Below are 23,026 nucleotides of genomic sequence, written 5' to 3' on the forward strand. Positions count from 1 at the left end.
GTGCCCCTGACTCCTGGAACAACTTACAGCAACAAATTAAACTAAATAACTTCATATCCTTTAACCAATTTAAACAAACTATCTTAAATCTGCCAAACTCTACCTGTAACTGTTTTAATTAGGCAATATTGTACTTTCACCCATTTAATTTTAATTGCTGCCACTTAATCTTCACCACTGTGTAAATGTTTCAATTGTTTTTCTCTTCACCTGTTGTTGTGTATTTGATGTAGCCTATTTGCGTTGAATATTGTTTATGTATTGTTGTTTTTCCTTTGAATTTGTTTGAACTCGACGTCATTGAAAATGAGGGTCACCCCTCAATTGGTCTCTCGAGGATAAATAAAAGTTAAATAAAATAAATTTCAAGTGTTGCACTTTGTGTCTTTCCTGCTGAAAACATAGATAATTGTAGAAGATCACCAACTACATTTATTCCTGACAGCAGCTATCAATGAGTAGCTTACTTTTACTGTTGATATTCAAACACATTTAGTTTGTGTTTAATTCAGTCAAATTTTGATGGTGTTGCTAATTTTGCTTAAATGTGAGTATTTCTCCTGTGGAGTTAAGTGTAATTGCATCCAGACCTTGATCTAATAATAATTGACTATGAGACTGCTTATTTCTTACATATAAAACTGTGTTAGGGGAAGGAAAAACACAACAGTTATTCCATTGATCTTTATTTTCACAAATAATATTATACAAACATAAACTGGAATTTTAATTAAAAAACATGAAAAAATAAAACTGTCAAAGACAAAAATCTGTAAAAAGTGACTGCTTGATGCTCTGTGTAAGCATATGACTTCTCCTCCCAACATGTTGGTCTCAGTGGAGTCAGTATGGGTTTATTAGCCTCGACAGGATGACAAGCGTCAACGTTTTTGTTTTAAATCATTAACAATGGACATATTTTACCCATCACCAGAAAAAACAGGAAACAAAAGGAAATAAAACCGCTTGTATTTATTGGTAGTATTTTATGATTCTCTAATAAGAAAGCTAAAACTAGAGGACCAATGCAGTCAATGACCACATTGATTGCGTTTGATGAGGAATACGAGGCAATGTGTTAATTTTCCCTGCAATTACATCTGGAAATGGCTTTCCTTTTGTTCACATCCCACACATACAAAACCATAACATCATCCTGTGGCCTATGGACAAGCACAGTTTGAAATCAAATCCATCTATATAGCAAAAACAAAAAGGGAGCTGGAATTGAATTTAAGAGCAGTACAATAGCTTGTTTGTGGCCGAAATGTCCCTCAGTGTCATCACGATATTGATATAAAGAGGCATATCGACTTGGCTGCTATGTTTTCTCGCAATTCCTAAAAGCACACAGCAACATAATACAGAAAAGCGCACATTATATATCCAATAACAGTAGTACAGCCTTATACATCACATTCACAAATAGCTTGTTCGAAAGAACTTCATTACCACCAGTTCTTTTCACTACAACCACAAAGTTAAGCTGCCCTAAAGATTTTGAAAAAGCAAAAAAAAGTTACTCTTGTAAGGCAATGCGGAATCAGCCACAACAACAATAATCAAAAATGTACCGTCTACCTTCCTAACAGCTGTTTCAGCAGTGCAGTGTTGTCTTAAGATTTAATGTGGACGAAGAGTTAAATATGCAGACTGTGTTTGTTTCACTTATTCCGCTGCATTTAAGTGCTAACAGCAGATTTCTAAGTTTACAATGTATGTCTGATGTTTCCTTCCAACTGCAACCAACAGTATCTTTGTGTCTCTACACTGAATATATTACTGTGTTTGTAATAATGGACAGCCTGGTTTTAGGGCTTGAACATGAACAGTTTCAAGCCGGGTTGACTGTGAGTGTCATGACTTCAATATAATCATCTATTTTTCACAACAGGGAAATTCATTGAATAGCTTGTTCATTTGATCTCAATCCACAACTTCATCTGATTACAAATAATTTACAAATAAACACAATTTAAACCCTCAAACAACAAATATTCACCAAAAAAGCAACAACATAAAAAGGTAGAAGGTATCAAATACTTCCATGCCATAATAGGACTCTAATGCTATGATGCGAATATGAGGGAAGAGTAAGTGGCCGTGTGTATAACAGTTTGCTGTGTTCACAGATCTTAGACCTGTCTGTTCCAAAAATAACCTCAGGAGATTCTCTGTCTGCATATATCCTTGCTCATCCACAACTTTAAAATTAAGGCATAAGTACCCAGATCTACAAAGATTTTAGTAAATAAAGACATGTGTGGTGTTCAGTGAGGTCATGTGGAGTGTGCTGTCCTCCATAGGCCAAATTAGGAATAACAAGCCAGTTTGAAATCTCCTACTGCAGACTATATACCACCATGGACCAATTAAGGAAACATACAATCCATGAAATTAATAATGTCCATCTGTGATGCAGGACTATCTACTGATGTTTTTTCTTTTGTTTTAAAGACATTAAGTATACTCACAAATATAGCATCTAACTCTCAGACAAAATGTCACAGTCTGCTGCTGGAAACTTTTTTAATGATCAGAGTTCTACAGTAAAATTAGAATAAATGTAAAGCCTGCTATGTATGACTGATCGGTTTGTTCATGCTTTATAGATCTTTTTTTCCATAGATGTTTCAATTTGATGTAGCATAAAATAGCTGGATATCCTTCCTCTACAAACAAAAGATAAACCTGCCATATGCTGAAAGCAAAGCTTGCATGAGAAAAAGGCAAAGTAGTGTTACAAGCTCTCTGAGGTAGCAGGCATTCTTAAATTGAGGAGATTTGGTTGAAAAAAAAAAATATATATATATATATATATATATATATATTTACTTACGCTTTGCTATCGTTAAACTCACCTGCAAATAAACACAATTTTAAATAACCGCATCAGTGAAATATGTTTATAATATATATGAATACAAGGTTTTTCTTAAGTTGTTACAAAATATACTTTGTATTTGTTTCCCATGTTTGGTGAGAAAGCATGTCTGAGTGTTGGCGAGTTAGTTTTACAAACTTAGCTTCTTCATTTACCGCAAGTTACATTTTAGAAAAGGTTTAGTTGAAACACCATGTGGGACCATAAGGGGGTTTGGTGTCATTTCATATCATGTTGATAGGCTGAAACCTCCATTTACCATGAATGAGAACTTCACTAATGGAATATGGAGAAATCACTTAATGATGATTGGACAACAGATACATACAGAAGCCTAAAAGACCAAATGTAGCTTTTAGAAAAGTGGCTCTTTGGATCTGTGTCTGAAGTGAAGCCATTTGACTGCACCATAGGCATGTTCCTGTACAGTTTGAGATAGAAAGATATCTCCAATATGAGTTTATTAGACAAAAGCAAAATTATACAAAAGATTAGCCAAAGGGTGCTATCATACATTAACAATTGTGTTTATGTATCTAATCTTCCTTGTGTCCCTTCCTACCCTCCTCTTCTTTCTCTTTCTTGGCCTCCCGGTTGCTGCTCTTCAAAAAGTCACTCCTGAGCAGCCGACAAAACAGGACAATATTCATGGTGGTCATGATGGCCAAACCCACGCTGCCCAGTGTGTAGGCCAGAAGGGGCACCTTGTCCCTGTTTAACACCAGCCAGCGGGTCATCCAGGCCAGTGTGTTGATGCGGAACACCACGTATGTACCCAGGTTGATAATGCTGTTGACCCGATACAGTGTCCCTGTGGCAAGGCTGGCCATCCGCAGGATTTGCCTGAGGTGCAGGAACACAGAGTTTATCTCCACCAACAAGGCCACCACGGCAAAGCCAACGTAGAGGCGAGACAGCACAGACAGGCCGAAACAGGTGATCACCTATAGTGGGAGACAGTGTTGAGGAAGAACGTTAAAATGGATGTGGCAGTGTACAATTTATACCTTTTCAAAACTTAGTTAACAAATATTGAAAATGTATCTAATTCCCCAAATAAGTGGTTAACATTAACTGCAGTAAAATGCAGTTATGAACCTATCCAGTGTTGGAGACCATGGTAGTTGCTCATGACAAATGGAATAAGCGATAAACTGGCATATCAGTGCATCTCTAACACCTTCAAATAAAGGAGATTGCTTTAATTTAGTCAAAGCAGTGTTCAAACAAGGGAAATGATCAACCATTTTAGAACTCCATTTCAGTGGAGCAATTTGAGGCAGATGCGGGGATCAAACTGCCACCCTGCAATCAGACGACCGCTCTACCTGCTCTACAGTATTTCACTCACTTCCATGACTCATTTGTGTTTATAAAAACCTGTGTGGTAACTAACAGGGAATCTCCACATGATGGCAGCAAAATCACAAAACCAGACAGAAAATGGTAGCCACAGGTAACTAAATATGTCCGGTTAGCTGTCACTACACTGAAGAGAAAGAATTTCAGTACATTACAGTATCTGCTTTGTTGGGACAGAAATGAAAGCTGATGGTTAACATACTTACAGCAGCTGTGTTGCAGATGTAAACAGGATGACAGAAACTTGTTGACACAAAAAAACAGGTTGTTCAGCCAAACTCCCCACAGGAGCTGGCACCCACTCACAACACCACATTCACCAGCTTCATTTACATTCAGAACACACTCAAAGTGTAGCAGGAGGATAAACTGTGTTCTAATGTACTTAAATTGTAGACTTTTTAGAACCTAGTCTGCCATGTTTATAAATCAAGAGTGGATGGTAGCAGTGAAGGGGAGATGGGGGAAAAGCAGTACAAGAAAATAACTGTCATAACAAAGTCAAGTCTTAATTAAGTTAGTACAGGTCATGGGATACACTGTGGCCTGAGAATTACCTTAACCATCAGTCATGGGTCAGTTGGGGAAACATCTTGTTTGTGCTCATGTGTGTTTGGTATGAGGTCATATGATGTCCTCTCTAAAGTAGCAAACAGCCATGTGACATGCTGCACTAGGTTGAGCAACCGGGCATTTGAGATCAGCAGTACAGCATCCCTAACTGGCCTTTACATTTTCATTTCGTTTTCAAGTCACAAAAATGTCCGCAGATAATGCTCCAAGAACCACAAATCGCTATACTTAATTTAATGGGAAACTGATCAGTAGTTGTTGAGATCTTAATCTGGACCCAAGTGTTGCTCAGGCAAATGGAGCCGTATTGTTATCTTGGGGAAACAGCATTTGTTCACTTTAAATTCTGTAGTTTAAAAGGTGGAGGCAGCGAAGAATGCTTGTTGTGCAAATCACTTCTTCTCAAAATCAATGAAATCCCCACACGATAATACAAAGCCTACCTTCTGTAAACTGACATGTTGCTAGCTATGGTGGGCCCCTTTGTTAACATACTCTTTGTTTACACACCAGTTTACAGAGCCAAGGCCATGTATTAACACTGGATTTTTTTTTCAGCACGCACACAGTACGGACAGGAAGCAGATTGTGAGGAGTCATTTTAACAACAAGCATTCTCCTGATTCGCTAACTCCACCTTTAACAATGAAAATGGTGATTTAAGTATTGGCTCTGACTCACACACACATACACCCAAAAATCTTTTCACCCGTCACAGGTTATAATGGTAGCGATGACGAACAATGTCGGTGAGCAATTACAACGGCGACTGTGAAAGCACTGTATTTAGAAACACCAACAAAGTCAGTACTTTGCCATTGGAAAACAATTATATCACAAGTATCCAGCCACACACTTGCAGATATGCTAGATCACATGGAAGTGCTGGTCTTCTTTCTCCTATGACATTCCACAGTGGCAGAACATGTGGCCTAGATACTGAGTCCAAAAAGTCCTAAATACATAAGTTGTGACATAATCACCTGTTATCAAAGTTCCAGAGGAAACAACAAACAAACAAATCATTTGACTGGTGACCAGTATCTGGCAGAACTACGTGTTTGTGATCATCATAGTTAATATTTAAATGCACTGGATTTCTACAAAACTATCACTTGCATGTTTGTTCTCCACCTTAAATGTCCTTGATCCGAATAAAATAAATAAAGCTGACTATTGGTTTGATTTTGCTAAAACCATAGCACAGATGTAGGATCAGCAGGCAACGTATTATTAGTATTTGCCTTTCATACTGTCATTTATATTGTTAGTAGCCTAATATTACTCCTTCGTCTACCTCTAAAATAAAAATAAATGTGATAATAAGGAGTCATTTTGGTTGAACTGAAATCATGTGAAATCCAGAACCCATTATTTGGGATAAAAACAAACAATGTCATGCTAAAGAACAGTATACTCTGTTGTGAATTTCAAATGCTCCATGTCTTGACAGATATCAAGACAAGGATCTAAGGTACATTACTTTGCAATTTGGCAATGGGATGCATCACATATCAGGCTACATTAACAAACTCACTGATACAAGCAAGCATGATCGACATCATCACTCCATCCTTATAATCAAGCAGTAATCCAATGTTGTTCTTTTTAAGTTGTTTTGAATAGGCATAAGAGCAGACACACTTAGGAGGACTTATACATGCATTCACTGTTTTCCGTTTACAACCACAAAAACTAGAATAAAAATAAGGCGCGTTCTGTGTCTCATAAAAAAACACCCATCTGTGTTAGTTTGAAACCAAAGACATTAACAACCTGTCTGTATTAAACTGAACACTCCAAAAGTAAACAAGGTCGTACACTGAGTAACCTGCAAGTGCCCACATTAACGCTCACATAACAGCCTACACACCAAGGCCAGGCTGCAGCTTTACGGAATCAACCAGTGGTCTTTACATGACTTATCTCAAGTCTAATCTCATCTGGGAAGATAAAACAAGTTTGAACATGGGAGTCGGAAGGTCACTACAATCCCTTATACAACCATATGGCAAGATGATGTATTTAAAATTCTTTGTGGAAAAGAAAGTGAACTTGTACCAAAACATCATTACATTGACACACTATATGGAATTACTTATTGAGGTTTCTATATTAGAAATGGGCTATTCTTTTTTTTCCTGCATGTTTATTTAGTTTTATGGCTGTGTATGGTGTTTGGAGAGATACTGATAGCACAGGGCCAAAACAACGCTATATAACACACAATAAAGATGGAGCCATATGTCACAATAGCCTTCATCCTAGTAATACTTTACCTTTTCAAAGATACCAATAATACAAAGGTCAACTCATAAACCATAAACAATTATATGAACAAAATGGAGTTACACAATGTTTACATCCTTCTAGTCTAGAGGTGACAGACCATGTATCATCTTGTTACACTATGTCTCAACCAAGTGACAATGACACCATGTGGCTCAGCAGCCAACCACAAACCAGCAGATAGACAAAACTCATCCCCGATGCTCTTTAATTTAGCATTTAATTTGCCTCGATACACTCTGTTGAAGCTTGTCTTTCACATAAAGCAGTAGGGTAATACAGGTGCAGTGGTGATAGAACTTTAAATACATTCAATCTGACATCAGTACATTTCAATTCCAAATTAGATAATACATTAGTTGTATTTATTAACACAGGGAAATTAGACTCCGTTTCCACCTGGGATTATGTGGGATCATGTGGTTTTAGTGATCCAAAAGTGGACAGCTCTCAGTCTGTGTGTTCACACCTGGCAGTACCATAGATAGTGGGCAGTACAAATGTCAGTGATGCTTGAGAACCGGGACAAAAGGCTGTCTTCCATATGTAACTGCTGTTATATTTAAAAATAAAAAATATTTAAAATTGTAGATGTTATTAGGGATTAAGAATAGAATGTCTGGAGCACAATTATCCCCTTAAATTTTATTGTATCATTATTATGTCAAATATATGACACTTGTTATCTTCTCACAATGTCCAAAACAGTGTGTCCACAGAGAGGGTTTCAATCTTTCATATGCAATAAAACCTATTAAAAATGTACTTTAATGATTAAAAAGTGCTTTTTCCATCAAAAGCAACACTAAATAATCTCTCATAACAATGAAAACTGTTTTTCTTCAACACATTCATGTTTTATATGGTTTCAAAGTGGTGGGACACTTTTTGTCACCACCGTCAGACAATCCATTCAAATGTAAGAAAATCAGCCAAAATAAGGGGCAGCTGTCACCATGAAGGACTTCTTGTCACATTCTACCTCTGCAGAGTACATTAGAGTCAGACAGGCTCTGACAAGTGTTGTAGTTTTAGAATATTGTACATTTCAAATCTTTCAAGTCCTGCGTCACAACCATGATACGTCAACACCGACTTACAATTTCTGAAGAAGTTATTTGAAATTTTTCGATAATTTTATTTTCCTGAAGTAGTTCATACTAGCACCCATCATCAACAGAAAAACCAAATGGCTACTAGAAAAACTCAATTTGTTCTGTTAAAGAAACGTTAAAGAGATCCTATTATACTACTTTTCTGGTCTTCATTTCTTGTTAAAAACTGCTATAGAGCAACCTGACACGAATCACATCACAAAAAACTATGTAGATTTTTGGGACACTCTTCCTCTTACTCTAGCGAGCACAGCAGTCTCTCTCTACACACTGCTTTGAGCTTCTCCGCCCCTCCCCCCCCCTGCTGCAAACCCCACTCCGTTGTGATTGGTTACCTTCCTTCCAGCAGCGGGAAATTTTCAGGAAGGTGGGGGCATGCAGCCGGAGCTTGCCTGAGCGGCAGCATTACCATACATGGAAACATGACAGAAACGACCCGAGCGTGACAGAAACTATCCGGAAATTTGAACGAGTTCGGCTCGACCGATTGCAATAGTGTATAGTGCTCTGCATAGCCACCCCAGACGGTCAGCAGGGAATACGTCAAAATGCATGTACGTAATTATTTGATACTCTAGTATGGTTAAACATTACTATAAATCATTATAACAACGTTTATAGGTCATAAAAGTCGAAAAGTATCATAGGTCCTCTTTAAATATGTCAACACCGTCAGATGTCCAAAAAAATTATATTCATAAACATTTTGAAAATATTTTTTGTGGCCTCTGTCAGTCTTGGTGAATATTTGTGATCACTTATACATCTCATGGGTCTAGCATAAATTGAGGGAAAATTAATTTGTGTTTTTGGTGTCTGACGGTGTTGAAACAAAATAAGGAATGGAAAGCTAAAAAGCCCATATTAAAAAGGAATGACAAGCTAAAAAGCCCATGTTAAAAAGGAATGGCAAGGTAAAAAGACCATTTTGATAAAAAGGACAAAAGCTGGGAGGTTGTGTCAAAGCTTAGCTCAGTAGCTTAGTGTATGTTGGATACATCATGGACATATAAAGAAATGGACACCGGATTGAAACACGGCGCCCATTCATTCCTATGAAAGCTGCTCATTGGCGCAGAGAAGCAACAAGGAAGCATAATCCGGAAATTCCATGCGGCCCGGAAGCATGACGTAGCGGCATTATGGACCTATCAAGAAAGAGGGCGGCAAGCGTAGCGGACTGGAGGCGGGTGTAGAATCATTCTCGTTCTGTAGCATCTAGCCTGGCGAAAACAAACTGAAAGCCGTTAAAAGCCGTTGGGCTAATAAAACGCTTGAGGTGGCGTTTTGAAATGAGAAAACTTCCATTTTAATAGTATATGGTCTAAAAATAAGTATGAGCCTATGATTGATATTCAGAATTTTTTTTGCAGAGACACAATCTTGTTCGCCGCTTGAACTGTGTGGACAGGGAAATCTGCCTACGGACCGCATGAAAATAAGCTCCTCCCCCAACCATGCAATACCAATGGCTTGGCCACATGTCCATGCTGGCTGCTCGGAGAAGGCACAGTCCTGGGGGCCTGGGATACATACATGTAATTTCATTTGCCTAAACATAGGGTTTGTATTTTTTTAACATTGCACCCTGTTTTGTCCTACTTCTCAAGAATCACTAATGTGTCTTATGTGTCTAGTTGTGATCTGAATGCATTTACCCGCTCTGTATGTAAATCAACACGTAGGGGAGAACGGGGTAATTTGTCACACAGGTAGGTTGTCACAATCGTTATATCTCGGAACCAGAAGGCGCCGTCTGTTAAATTTTGGTATGTAAATATCCACAACTGGGATCAGAGGTCACCTACATAGTCTTCCTTGGAGTTAGACTGCTGCATTTGAGGTGAGAGGACTGAGGACATGTGTTTTTCATGTCAAATTTAAAATATTTAGCTCCTCAGTATTTTTCTTCTAGGCTTTTACACAATGGGTTTATAACAAAACACTTGTTACCCTAAAAAAGTGTGAAGGGTAAGCTATAGTTTAGATTGTTTTTAGCAAGCTAATTAGTTGTCAGATGGTTGTTGGCCTTGATGCTAGCAATAAATTCCAGTTGGGGTTGGTCGTCACAATTTTTGGGGGGTTGGTTGTCACATGTTATCCAAAGGGTGCAGCCAGGAAAGGAACCCAATAACAAAATGTCAAACTGTATCCTCACTGACACCCCAGAGAAGGAGAGAATTGAGCAGGAAAGGCAGCTAGCATGCAAAAGAGAAAAAGGGCAACAAAATCAAAACAACCCAGAGTATCCCAAACTAGACCAGTTGCCAAGGCTATACTGCACCCCAGTGCACTCCACCCCAGCTGGGGAAGAAGAAAGAACAGAAGAGAAAGAGACAGGAGGAGGAATCTTCATCAGATGAAGAGGATAGTTTGTGTTTGGTTTGTATGGAAACGTTATCTCCAGCACCCATTCAGGGGAGGTAAGGGAGAAGTGTTGTATGTGCAACCAGTGGGCACACAATCTCTGCTTAGTTAGAGTGAGCAAACCCTACATTTGCCATCACTGTAACTCAGATAGTGAATGTGTGTATCCTAGTTGAGTAGGCTATTATTGTTAGACCTATTTGTTTTGTTATTTATGTTGTTACATACAGTAGGTTGGTCTTAATATGGATTTCCTTTTTGTTAATTCCTTGCTCATTTTGTGTTAAGATGCATAAAGTTATGTAGGCCTATTTTTCAACTTGACAATGAAATTGCCTTCTTTTTAAGATTTTTCCCATAAAGATAACATTGTGACAAACAACCCCATAGTGTGTGACAACCGACCCCTTGATGGGGTTGGTTGTCACAATGTGTTAGAGGGTCTTTGATGGTAAATTTCAAAGACCCTCTAACTTATTACAATAAGTTAGAAAAAGTGAGCGGTTCACATTTCAAGCCAACACCTTAAGCTTCAATTTAATGTAGGAATGACTATTGAAAGATGTTTAGGTGATGAGCAATTCTCACTAGAGTAAAAGGTGTGCCTACTTACCCCGGTCTCCCCTACATCATTTCCGTTTGCATTAATGTTTTTAACCAGTGGGGTTCAAACAAGTACACATACAGGGCTGTACAGTGCGACAGTTTTAATTGCATTTGCTATTAAAATGTAGGAGTAATACGTGCAAAGATAAATACAAGGCTACTCGCACTTGTGCGACAGGTTGACGAGATACTGTCTCATTGAGACACAGAGGAGCGATGCACAACACTGCTTAGAGGGATCTACAATAAATGCTGATAAATGTAATCTTAAGTAAGTCTTGGTGAGTAAGTTATTGCGCCACTTTGGCTGGTGAAAGATCTGTGCTCGGGCGTCTACTCTAATGTCTGCCTCTGATAAACTCTTGTCACCACCACCGGCACACGGCTTTCTAAATTAACGCAGTTAAGTTACTGCTTATGCAAACAGAACATTTCCTGTGCACCTTTGCATTAAAAGCCCATTACTAGCCAAACGCGAGTTGACCTTTACTTTGAAGCAGATAAGAACCGGAAGTTAGCGCTTCAAAGTGCAGGCCTGCAAGACACCAGTCAAAAGCAGCGACTTCCGTGTTATCAGATGTACGCGTTGAAATTAAAACAGAGGATAGAAAGCTTGTCATTATTTGCAATACTTCTAACTGCGCTCACACTAAAACCTTCGGTTGCATGGTTGCGTCTTCATGATGCGTCTTCAACGTATTACTGCTCTTACTGGGGTGGCAGTTGAGTAGGCGGTCCCTAATGTGGACAAAAGTCACATAGCTGTTGACACTACTATTTGAATGCGGACACATTGGACGTAAACCCATGCGTAAACCACCTCCGATTGTGGTTTTTGTGATCCGATCTCAATGCGTCTTCAATGTGTCCTGAGAGTGTTTCCACCTGTAGTTAGAGCTGTCCACTTGATCACTAAAACCAGATGTTAGTGCTAGGTGGAAATGGGGTATTAGTTAGACAGTCAATTTTGAAATGTGGGAGTAGTTTTGAAGTAGGAAGTTTAATGTATAGCTCCTAAATGTGACCATGTGATATGCTGAAAGCACAAGCACAGCATACTTTTTAGACAGATTGTTTTGACCACTTCTTTTAACAAGACCAATGTAAGGAATGTCAATTATAATCAATGTTCAGAAAATAGAAATATAAACATGTTGCCTATTGGGAAAAGGTTATATGTTGGGGAAAACCTGTTATACAACTTAAATCTCCAAAACAGAAAGGATTTTCAATTAAAAATAGTCTTGTACAGACTGGAATTAATAAGGCCAATAACTTTCATCATATCAGACCATTAGCGGACTACGGTTGGTGGTGCTTAAATGGGAGGGAAGATGACCAAAGGAGGGGTTTTGGTATATACAGTATACTGAAAGCAAAAACCTGTATTACTGGTGTGAATGCAACCACTCCCCCGTTGCGCAACCCCCAAAGCAATTAGCGCCACACAGGTGTGTTCATATCTTTGCCCAAGTTTCCCAACTGTTTGTATTACTTTTGCTACTTCTTCATAATCTGAATCTAATTTAACTCCTAGTTCATTGAATTACACTCACCGGCCAATTTATTAGGTACACCTGTTCAATGGCTTATAAAAACAAAAAGCTAATCAGCCAATCACATGGCAGCAATTTAATGCATTTAGATGTGGTTAAGACAATGTACTGAAGTCAAATCGAGCATCAGAATGGGGAAGAAAGGGGGTTTAGGTGACTTTGAACGTGGCATGGTTGATGGTGCACGGCAGGATGGATCCATACTTTCATGTTGTTTACGCCAAATTCTGAACCTGCCATCTGAATGTCGCAACTGAAATCGAGACTCATCAGACCAGGCATGATTTTCTAATCTTCTTTAGTCCAATAATGGTGATCCTGTGAGAATTGCAGCCTCATTTTCCTGTTTTTAGCTGACAGGAGTGGCACCCGGTAGGGTCTTCTGTAGCTGTAGCCTATCTGCTTCAAGTTTGGTCGTGTTTTGCGTTCAGAGATGGTATTCTGCATACCCTGGTTGTAACGAGTGGTTATTTGAGTTACCGTTGCCTTTCTATCATCTAACTAGTATGCCCATCCTCCACTGACCTCTGACTTCAACACGGCATTTTACGTCCACACAAATGCCGCTCACTGGATATTTTTTCTTTTTCGGACCATTCTCTGTAAACCCTAAAGATGGTTTAGAGTGAAAATCCCAGTAGATCAGCAGTTTCTGAAATACTCATACCAGCCCTCCAGGCACCCTCAACATTGCCATGTTCAAAGTCACTTAAAACCTCTTTCTTCCCCATTCTGTTGCTCGGTTTCAACCTCAATAAGTTGTCACGTCCAGGTCTACATGCCTAAATGCATTGAGTTGCTGACATGTGATTGGCTGATTAGTTATATGTGTTAACAAGAAAATGAACCGCTGTACCTAATAAAGTGGCCGGTGAGTGTATATTCACACTTCATGAAGCATTGAAAATGTTCAACTTATATATACACAGTTAGAACCTACATTTAAACTCCTAAAATATTCCACATCTTTCACCCATACTAGGCATTATTCAAATATTTAATCCCATCTATATTAATTACACCCTTTCCCATTTTTCTAAGTCTTCATACTCCTTGAGCTGTTTGGTCACAAGCCAGGAATCCAGTTTAGGCTCAGCCTTTCAGCATCTAGCATTAGCACCACAATTTCTTAGTAAAAGGCTTCCCTAGTTAAATCTCACCCAGTGTTAGGGCCACACATTTAAAATGCTAGCTAAGAGCAGAAAAACAAGCGGTGTGGGTGTTTGTTGCTTGCATTTTTGCCCTGTGGGCTCAATTAGACATTCTCTGCACCCTGGTGAGGGACCTTCTCATCCCTCTTTCAGGGGGGGAGGGGTGGGACTGGTTGGAAAGATGGTACGCAAGCACCAACCAAGGCTAGGAACATCTGATATAAAAAACTACTTCATAACGAACCCTAACTGTTAACATCAAAAGGAAACAGCAACACTGACCATAGGTCAACCAAAAAGTTGGATAAAGTTCACACGATTACAAAGTTTGTGTAGAGGTGGCTAGTATTGATTTGTGCTTCTTAATTGAGCCTCTATATGGCAATCATCATTCAGAAGAAGGCAAGAATCCCAGGGCTTGACAAAGTGAATAAAAGATAAAAGTTGAGCCTATCACATGATCACAAAGAATGTAATCAGCTGAGGCGAAATGGCTGCTTACCATGTCATGTAAAAGTAAACAGAAAAAGATGCAGATCTTTTCGGTTTATCAAATTGTTTTATGTGGTATTGCGTCCTTGGCCATACCGTTACGTATTATTTTGTGCAAACACTGAGTATTCTGGTCTGTGATCATCATGAGATGTGAAGCGTAAACAACATAGTAAAGCTATGTTGTTTTTTAAAGCTGTAACGTGTCCCTTGGCTGCAGATGGGCAAGCATGCACAAGGCTTAAAGACATTTGCATGGCTGTTTCTTTAATAATTGGACATACAACCGAATATCACAGGAGCATTATTCTAGTTTAAGTTTAGCCACTGGCCATTTGTACATGTAGGCTAAAATGCTACAGCCATGAACCACAAAATGTGATGAGTGGTTGCCCAGCTAATTATTTCATATACTGTATAAGTCTGGAGGTGGAGGTGGTCTGAATGTGTGAGTATCATAAAAGTTTGAAGTGTAACGTCCTTCTCTCTCTGCCAGCAGGATTTTCAGGAGTTTGCTGTCAAAGTTGTTTGTCATTACCCTGATGTGGCCTGTAAAGCCTCTAGCAGACCAACCAGCCCAGTTTCCATTGTCTCTCAGAGGCTAAAGATGATCAAGTTTCCATATGTTGGACATTTCTGCTGATCCGAACACATGCATTTCTCACACAACCATACACTTCTTACAAAACTGAGTCAGCACTCAGCAGCACACATAAAATCCCATTGTTTATCCTTGCTTATTTGAAATAAAACTTGGCATGTCTCCCCTCCCTGTCACACATACACTTTACACGACAACACGAAACGGTGCATACGCGAAAATATTCTCGCACCATATCATTTACATGAAAACAGCAAACGCAGGCATGAAACCGCAGGTTTTTGAGATCACCTCCAAGGGAGGATTTTTTGGAAAACAACGGTTTTGGTTTCTTGTAAACACCGAAACCATTTCCCCTGGTAACGCTGACGCAGAGCCGGCCCGAGGCATAAGCGAACTAAGCGGCCGCTTAGGGCCCCCGACTGCCTGAGGGGCCCCCTAAAAAAAAAAAAAATATATATATTTTTTTTTTTTTACTTTTTTTAGTTGTGTGTTTGATATTAACATCACACTATGCAAATGTGAGTTATCATACAAAAAAAGGAATAAAATGTTTTGGTCTAGATAATTAATAGCCTAAAAATGTAATCAGTTCATCTGGGAGGAAATCCGAAATTATCTGATCATGTCACGTTCACATCCATGCACAGTGTGTATTGAGTTTATTTAAAAACAATTGGAAATGGGGCTGCCCTCAGTTGCCCATGCACTGTGTATAGTCTATAGCCTATGTCAGCCTTGTCTGTGTAAAAAAAGATACAGTAGCTGGACAACAGAGTTCTTCTGCTTCGTTCCTCACACTGCATTTAAATGCATTCACTATATTACAGAGAAATATGTCCCATAAAAGAAAAAGAGCTCCAAGCCCAACCCATAATATTTTATTTTATATTAATATTTTTATGGAAAATCCATGTGTCCTTCTTCAATAGCTTCTAATTCATCTGACCCAGTGTCTCCAAATTATTTGTTCACACAAAATTTCTCAGATTTAGCCTCTTAATTTTCCTCTCAAAGTGCACCAGATTCATGCATTTCACTTTAAAAAAGGTTAAAAAAATCTCCCGGGGGGCATACCCCCGGACCCCTCTAGGAGGGTCTGAATCTCGGCTGTCTAATATTTTCGCACAGCCGCACAGTGGAGGCACTAGCGGAAAACACTGGGTGTGTAAATGATATTTAACAAAGATCTATAGTTTCAGCAGCGCTAACATTGGAGAGGGCCCCCCTAATCATATTTCGCTCTGCGCTGACGTCACGTAGGCTATGCATAGTCTATAACATTTGCTGTCAAAATACCCACACGCGAGTTATAAAGTTAGAAGACAACATAACATGCACGGTGTCTCCGCGGTACCATCACTGTGATCAGCGGAGAGTGTCGTGCAGGGCTCAAATATAACACTCGCCAATTTAGTCTAAGCGATTAGTAAGTTATTGAGACCACCGGCCACTTTGTCTGGGGAAAGATTTGTGCTCTGCCAGTTTTTCTAGCCAAATAAACGTGTGTAGCTTCTATATGCCAGGGACACGGCTCTCTCTACATTAAAAAACACTATCCATAGTTCAGCGCGCAGCGGTTAAGTTACTGTTCAACAAAAGGAGCATTAAGGCTACGGCTTCACAGTAAAAGCATTTCACTGGCTAAACATTGATAGCATTTCACTGGACAAACGTGAGTCGACTTTTATTTTGAAGTACGCCTAACAGGAAAATAGCAGCTCACAAAGCCCCTTCACTATCAGCATGTCTTCTGGGTCATTCTACGAAAAGGTGCCATTACCCTTTCTGAAAATCAGATTTTCAAAGTATTATTTTTATTGTGTTTAAGGACTAATTTGGTTTAAGTAGACCCTTACCTGTAAGAAAAATATGTGGTGCCATCTCAGGCTATTTTTATTTATTTTTTATTTCCCTAAAATAATCAACATGGACATGTGCTTTGTCAATCGCGTTACCAACACCAACTTGTATTAAATAAGTATTTGAAGTGACACTATATTTAGGGACAAACATGCTATTCTTAATATAAATAACATTTGTAATTATGTATTGTATAAATTATTCTGGTTTGGACACACAATAAACATGGGGTCATGGCGGGGAAAGGGTTAATAGTAACAGGTTTGACAGTAACAGGTTTGACAAAATATCCTTTTGGCAGCCATTACTAGCCATGTGGTTGACACCACATGGTGTGCATTCTAAAGATGCTAAAATGTGTGTTTATATGTACATTTTAATCAGACAAACAGTGCTGCCGGATATTTAAATTCCAGCTGACATACAATGTGATGGTAGTTATGTGTGAATATATTGAGTATTTGCTGCTCGTAATATCCACGGCCATGAAGGGATATGAAATGGCCAAGTGAAATTGATAGAGAAGTAACTAATGGTAAGCTCAACAGAGAGATGTAAACCATCTGGTCATTGGCAGAACACAAGTGGAGTGATGAGCAAACGGGAGGGCCTTACAAAAGCTCAAAGTCTAAGAGAGAAAATGGAGGGAAGGATATGAAGACACTTATCTAGAGGACTGAGGGACAGAGGTCAAAACTTGTATCATGCGACATGAGTTAACTCCTAATCAGCTGACAGCCGCACAGTGGGCTGCTTCAGGTCACAAACATTGAGTCAGAAATTCACCGGACGTGCCCAAAACACAATTATCTTGGACAAATATAATCAATAAGCATTGCATGTGTATTCATTATTAAGTGTATTTTTGTTTTATGAAGAGATTGAGATTATTTTCCCTGATCTTCATATGGGACATCATGATGAAGCTCTATGACCGCTTATAGGCTTTTCTTTTGATGAATCATGTTCAGTTGAGGTATTCAGGCACTGTGTGAAGTGACTAGTGGGACACAGTGTACTAGTGACTAGTGGGACACAGTGTAACCAACTGATTAATTTATTGACGAGGAAAAACACCACACAATAAACATTGCTGTGCTCACATTTTCGCCAATACACAAGACTCTCTTCACTCTTGCCGAGATGACTACACATGGCGGAAATGATTATTTCAACCAATCAAATGACGGCTCCGCCGTTTCGGCCCGCTGTCAGGCGGCTAGTACCCCTACGGAGGAGTACTGAGATCGGGAGCGGCTCAGAGCGGTTAAGTGCGCTTAAACCGTACCCTACCCAACTTTTGGCAAATGAAAAGCCAAACTACGCGGACCGAACCGCTCCGCTCCGACCCGCTCTACTCGGTGGAAACGAGGCATTAGATCTTCTATCCTTGGACCCTCATTTACGATAAGGCTAAACTCCCCTGAAAAACCTTTTAACAGGGAAACAGTGGACGAAACCTCAGGAAAACCAAAAGGACAAAAAAAAACTACTTTGTATGTACAGAATAGGATGAAAAGAATACTGAAATGGTTACCACCGCTTATTATAAATAATTTTTAATGTGAGGTTTTTCATACAATCCACTCCGATACGTTTGCACACCAGCCCATGCTGCCTTTGGAATCATATAGGCCTAGGCTACACGTAGTCTGGTATTCCCACAGCAGCTCAACCTCAGCCAAGTTTGTTCTATATCTTTTTGTATGCTTTGGTTGTAGGCCATTAGGTGTGGCACAGAACAAATGCACAGTTTCTAAGTTTGCCCCACCTTGCTTTTGCAATGACAAGCAGCTTTCCGATTGACTGTTTTCTAAACCAATGATGGATGGATGCCTTTACAAACAGCATTCCTCGTCGTTATGCCAACGGCAGATACTCTGCTTTTCTGCATGGCAAGTGTGTATGAGTGTGTAAAAACTGCCATCAAACATTAGACTGAAGACAGTTTTAGGCTTATTCACACTAGATTGATTTGTTCGGGATGGATACCTGTATCTGTATGCTTTATTTCTATTTCAAACCGATAACTTTAATTCCTCAATATTTAGCCTTGTTAAAGCCACTACGAGTAAGATGGCACGTTGGCGTCCCCTTTGGACAAAAGCGGTAGTATTTTTACGACGCCCGCTGTCGCAAAGCTGTTTACTAGCGCGTGACAGGCGTGCGAGTGTGAACTGAGAAGGGCGCAATATAGTGCATGTCCGTGTGTTGAAAGTGTGTGGACTCTTTTCGGCTCCACTAATGCCAGTCACTGCCACACACACCTGATTGCAATGAGTTGATGCAGCAGTGTCACCTAACTACTCTCTCTCACGGAGCTGAAAGACGTGTCCTCACAGAAAGCGAATGAACGAGAGACGGCAGTTAGTATGGATCACGATGAGGTAATGTGTTTGTGTTGTTGATGTAAATAATGACTATTTCAGATAATGGTTATCTGATGATGGTGAAGCAAAGCAAACTTTGTGTTAGTACCAACCGCTCATTCATTTAGGAGTAAACACTGTAGTCTAGTTTCGCTCTCGTGAAATTGTATACACGTTGCTTGGCAACGCCCTCGTCCCGCCCGTAGCCTATATCACTCTCCCTTTTAGCTTTTCTTCATTGCATTTTAATTTTGTTCTTTGATGGTTCAGCCCCGTTATCAGTCATTATGACGACAAATAACTGTCTCAAACAAGGCTCCCGCTCCCCGTCCCTCACCTGGAGGGATAGGCTTCTCAAATCACGTTGCTGCGCCACACTGAAATCTGCGACCAATATGGATATGTGACCATAGAGCCTGCATGAGCGAAACGAAAATCGGACTGGGTGTGCGACCAGACCAAAAGCAGTAATAAAAACTATTTAAAAACGTCTTTCTTTGCACTGATGGTCTCGTTTGCTGTTAAAGGTAATTTATGATTATCAGAGGAAACATGAGGCTGTTTAAAAGATATTTAAATGTTACTCGTAGCAGCTTTAAGCACTGTGATGTGGTTAACACATACTGTATACTGCAAGTGTATTTTTCCACACATGTTCTTAACTGTTCATCTAGTTCAAAACATCAGTTTTTAATGATCCACGATTCACAAGCTGTATATCCTATTTCATAACTTTAATTCCCAACAGGCATGCATTATTTCTAAGAAGTAGAGCGCAGCTTGAATATACATACATTATCCAAGCTTTCGCTCTCTCAAATGAAAATGGTAATGGACATATTCACACGTTATACATGATTAATGATTCTTGATCTCAATTTATACTTTGCTGCTATTTTACATCATGTCCGCAATATCTACCTGACTTGTGAAGACAGATCATACGTGCACATCTTAAAAGGTTCACAGAAATGTTCAAGCTCCTAATAGTCCACATTGATTGGTGATTCACAAAACATGTATATGGTCAATAAAGAAAGAAGAGGCTGCATCAATCAATTATATAATTTTGTTTAGATGATTGATTTGGATGAGTGTGAACTGTTGAAAAAGAATGGACAATGAAATTCGTCATACCATGAGGGGGAAAGAGCACAAAAAAAACGATATAATACTACTCAAGTGCTGAGGCTCTCATTGGTTTGGAGCCAAGTGAGGGGGTGGTACAAGCTGCAGAGAGTAGGTGGACGAGGGGGGATGGGAGAGATGTTTAGAGTCATAGAAGGAGGGGGGGGGGTGTTGGGAACAAGGCAGTGTGTGTGATATAAGAAGAGGGGCTGCAGCCCAAAAATGTTTTGAGGGGGTGCACACATTTGCAGAAGCTTTCTCAGGAAGCTGGAGGTTTGTTGTGTGTGTATGCGCACGAGTCTCTCTTGGGAGCCTGAGGTTCATGTGGAGACCAGATGTCTGTCCTCCTATCTGGATATACACAGAATGGGGGGACCTTCCTGAGGTTCCCTCTAAAAAGAAGTGACTGCTTTGACACAGACTGAAAAATGTGTGTGTCTCTCTCTCTGACATCGCATTGGCTGTCACCAGCCTACCCTCTGTATATGGGGTGATGTTGTTGTCTCTGCATCGTGCGAGGCCTTCACATTCAGCTAAGTGTATATGTTGCTAGAATTATGGCAAAACTAAATTTAATCAGGTCATGGTTGGAAAACACAGTGTTGACAATAATATATAGTATATAAAAAAGAAAAACTCTTGTTCCATTTGGTTTGTCACACCAAATTGTGGCTCAAAAAGGAGTGGCAGAGCTCACAGGTTGTGGATGGCTAGAAATAGATCTATGGGCTAGTTAGCAAAAACAGATTCTGCAGCTATAAAATATGAAGAGGCTGTATGTTTGTGTGGGGGGTCTTTTATTTAACATTCACACCTCACTTAAAACAAAACATTCTTGTTAATGTTCTTGTCAATGCAAAAATTTACCAAGATTAAACTTAGACCACCAGCAGCTATGGGAATGAGTAGCTAAAGTAAAGAAAGGGGAATTTATCCATTAGACTTACAGGATAATCAGGTTCTGCAGAGTTGGAGAAGTAGATCCACGGCAAGCGTGGCATTCCAGTGACATGTGTTGTCACACCAGTAACAACATAGCAACAAACCATATACAGTATGTTCCTGCTACTAAAAGTGACATTCCCTGTTGGCTATGTTAAACCGCCTCACGCTCCTCCTTCAAATATCCTTTTTCGTGTCTGTAAACTGAGACAAGTTCATGAAAAAAAATATGGCTGAGGTTGAATTTTACACATGGCAAATTTCCGGGTTACACACACACACACACACACACACACACACACACACACACACACACACACACACACACACACACACACACACACACACACACACACACACACACACACACACACACACACACACACACACACACACACACACACACACACACACACACACACACACACACACACACACACACACACACACACACACACACACACACACACACACACACACACACACACACTACAGTAAATCTGACAATTAAGTAGACTAATCTGAATCTTACTTAAAGGTGAAGTAAGCGATTTATTTATGTTAATATAAGTGTTAAATTGCTCTTTATTCATACAGTGATCACTTACATAATGTGCGCGTTTCATAAAGCCGATCTCTCAGTCAGCTGCTCTGCATGTAATCGGCAAATAAACTTTTCGACGGATCCCGAAATTAATATCCAATCACAAGAGAGAACGCTAGAAACCGACACCCGTCTCACTCATGGTCTCACTGCCGGTGCACGCCAGAGCGACAGATGGGTGAGTGTTTATGCACCTACAGGGTTCAACATAACTTTTTTTTCCTACTGGGCCAGTGGATCCGAGTTTTACTGGCCCCTTGTATATTTTCACTGGCCCTGCACACACTTTTTTGTTCTTCATAATTTAGTGTCAATAATTATAATACCTGTATTAGAAAAATAAAGAAAGATAACCAGATCTAAAGGGAATATCTATACTGTAACAGTATAGATATTCCCTTTAGATTTGGTTATTTTTCTTTTAGTTAATTATATGAAATGTTGATATTGCTCATACACATAATATAAAACCAGGCAAACATATTGAATTAGAAGCCTACAACTGAAAGTATGTTGAAAGAGTCGACCAGTATTTTAAGGTCCAGTAGTTTGATGGTTGTTTTTATTCTTGAATTTGGGCAGTTTAATGAATAGTTCACCTGCAGAAGTCATGTTCAAACATAAAAAAAAAAATAAGAGATGAAGGTCTGATCATTCTTTGTGGTGTGGTAGGCTGTTTTTATTACTTTCTCTATATGCATTAGGGATGTGAATGTGTCGACCGAATGACCGGTTTTCCACTTGCGCTCAAGTTGACTTTAAAAATAGAATAGAAATCCGAAAATCAGTGGGTTATGCCGTTTTTTTGATGGGATATTTCACCGTGTATGTGAGTTCACGTCTGGTCGTGAGCGCGCTGCAGGAGTGTCACTTCTCCATGAAGTGTCAGCTTCACATAAGAGTCCGGTGTGGGACAATTTTTTCAAACTATTGATAAAAAACAATGCAATGCAAAATATGCAGCATAAGTTAAACGCTCGTCTAAGACGATGACGTTAAATCACCTTAGAAACACACAATGCCTTCGTCCGATCACAGCAGCGTGTCACCGTGTGATCTCGCCAGCGAGTGAGCCGCCGCGCAGATGAACTGTGGTTTGTGGCTAAAATAATAACCGGGGATAT

At 39.5% G+C, this 23,026-nt stretch overlaps 1 protein-coding gene across 1 annotated transcript in view; it reads right to left on the minus strand.

Annotated features, from left to right (window-relative positions):
• Positions 1–676: 676 nt before the first annotated feature.
• Positions 677–23,026, minus strand: part of tlcd2 (TLC domain containing 2) — a 30,305-nt gene continuing 7,955 nt past the window's right edge. The window contains exon 4 of the mRNA XM_080025307.1: positions 677–3,828. Within this exon, the coding sequence (XP_079881433.1) occupies positions 3,421–3,828 (408 nt within the window). The 3' untranslated portion in view covers positions 677–3,420. The remainder of the gene's footprint in view (positions 3,829–23,026) is intronic.

This window comes from Ammodytes marinus (genome assembly GCF_949987685.1).
Source record: "Ammodytes marinus genome assembly, chromosome: 3".
NCBI lineage: Eukaryota > Metazoa > Chordata > Actinopteri > Uranoscopiformes > Ammodytidae > Ammodytes > Ammodytes marinus.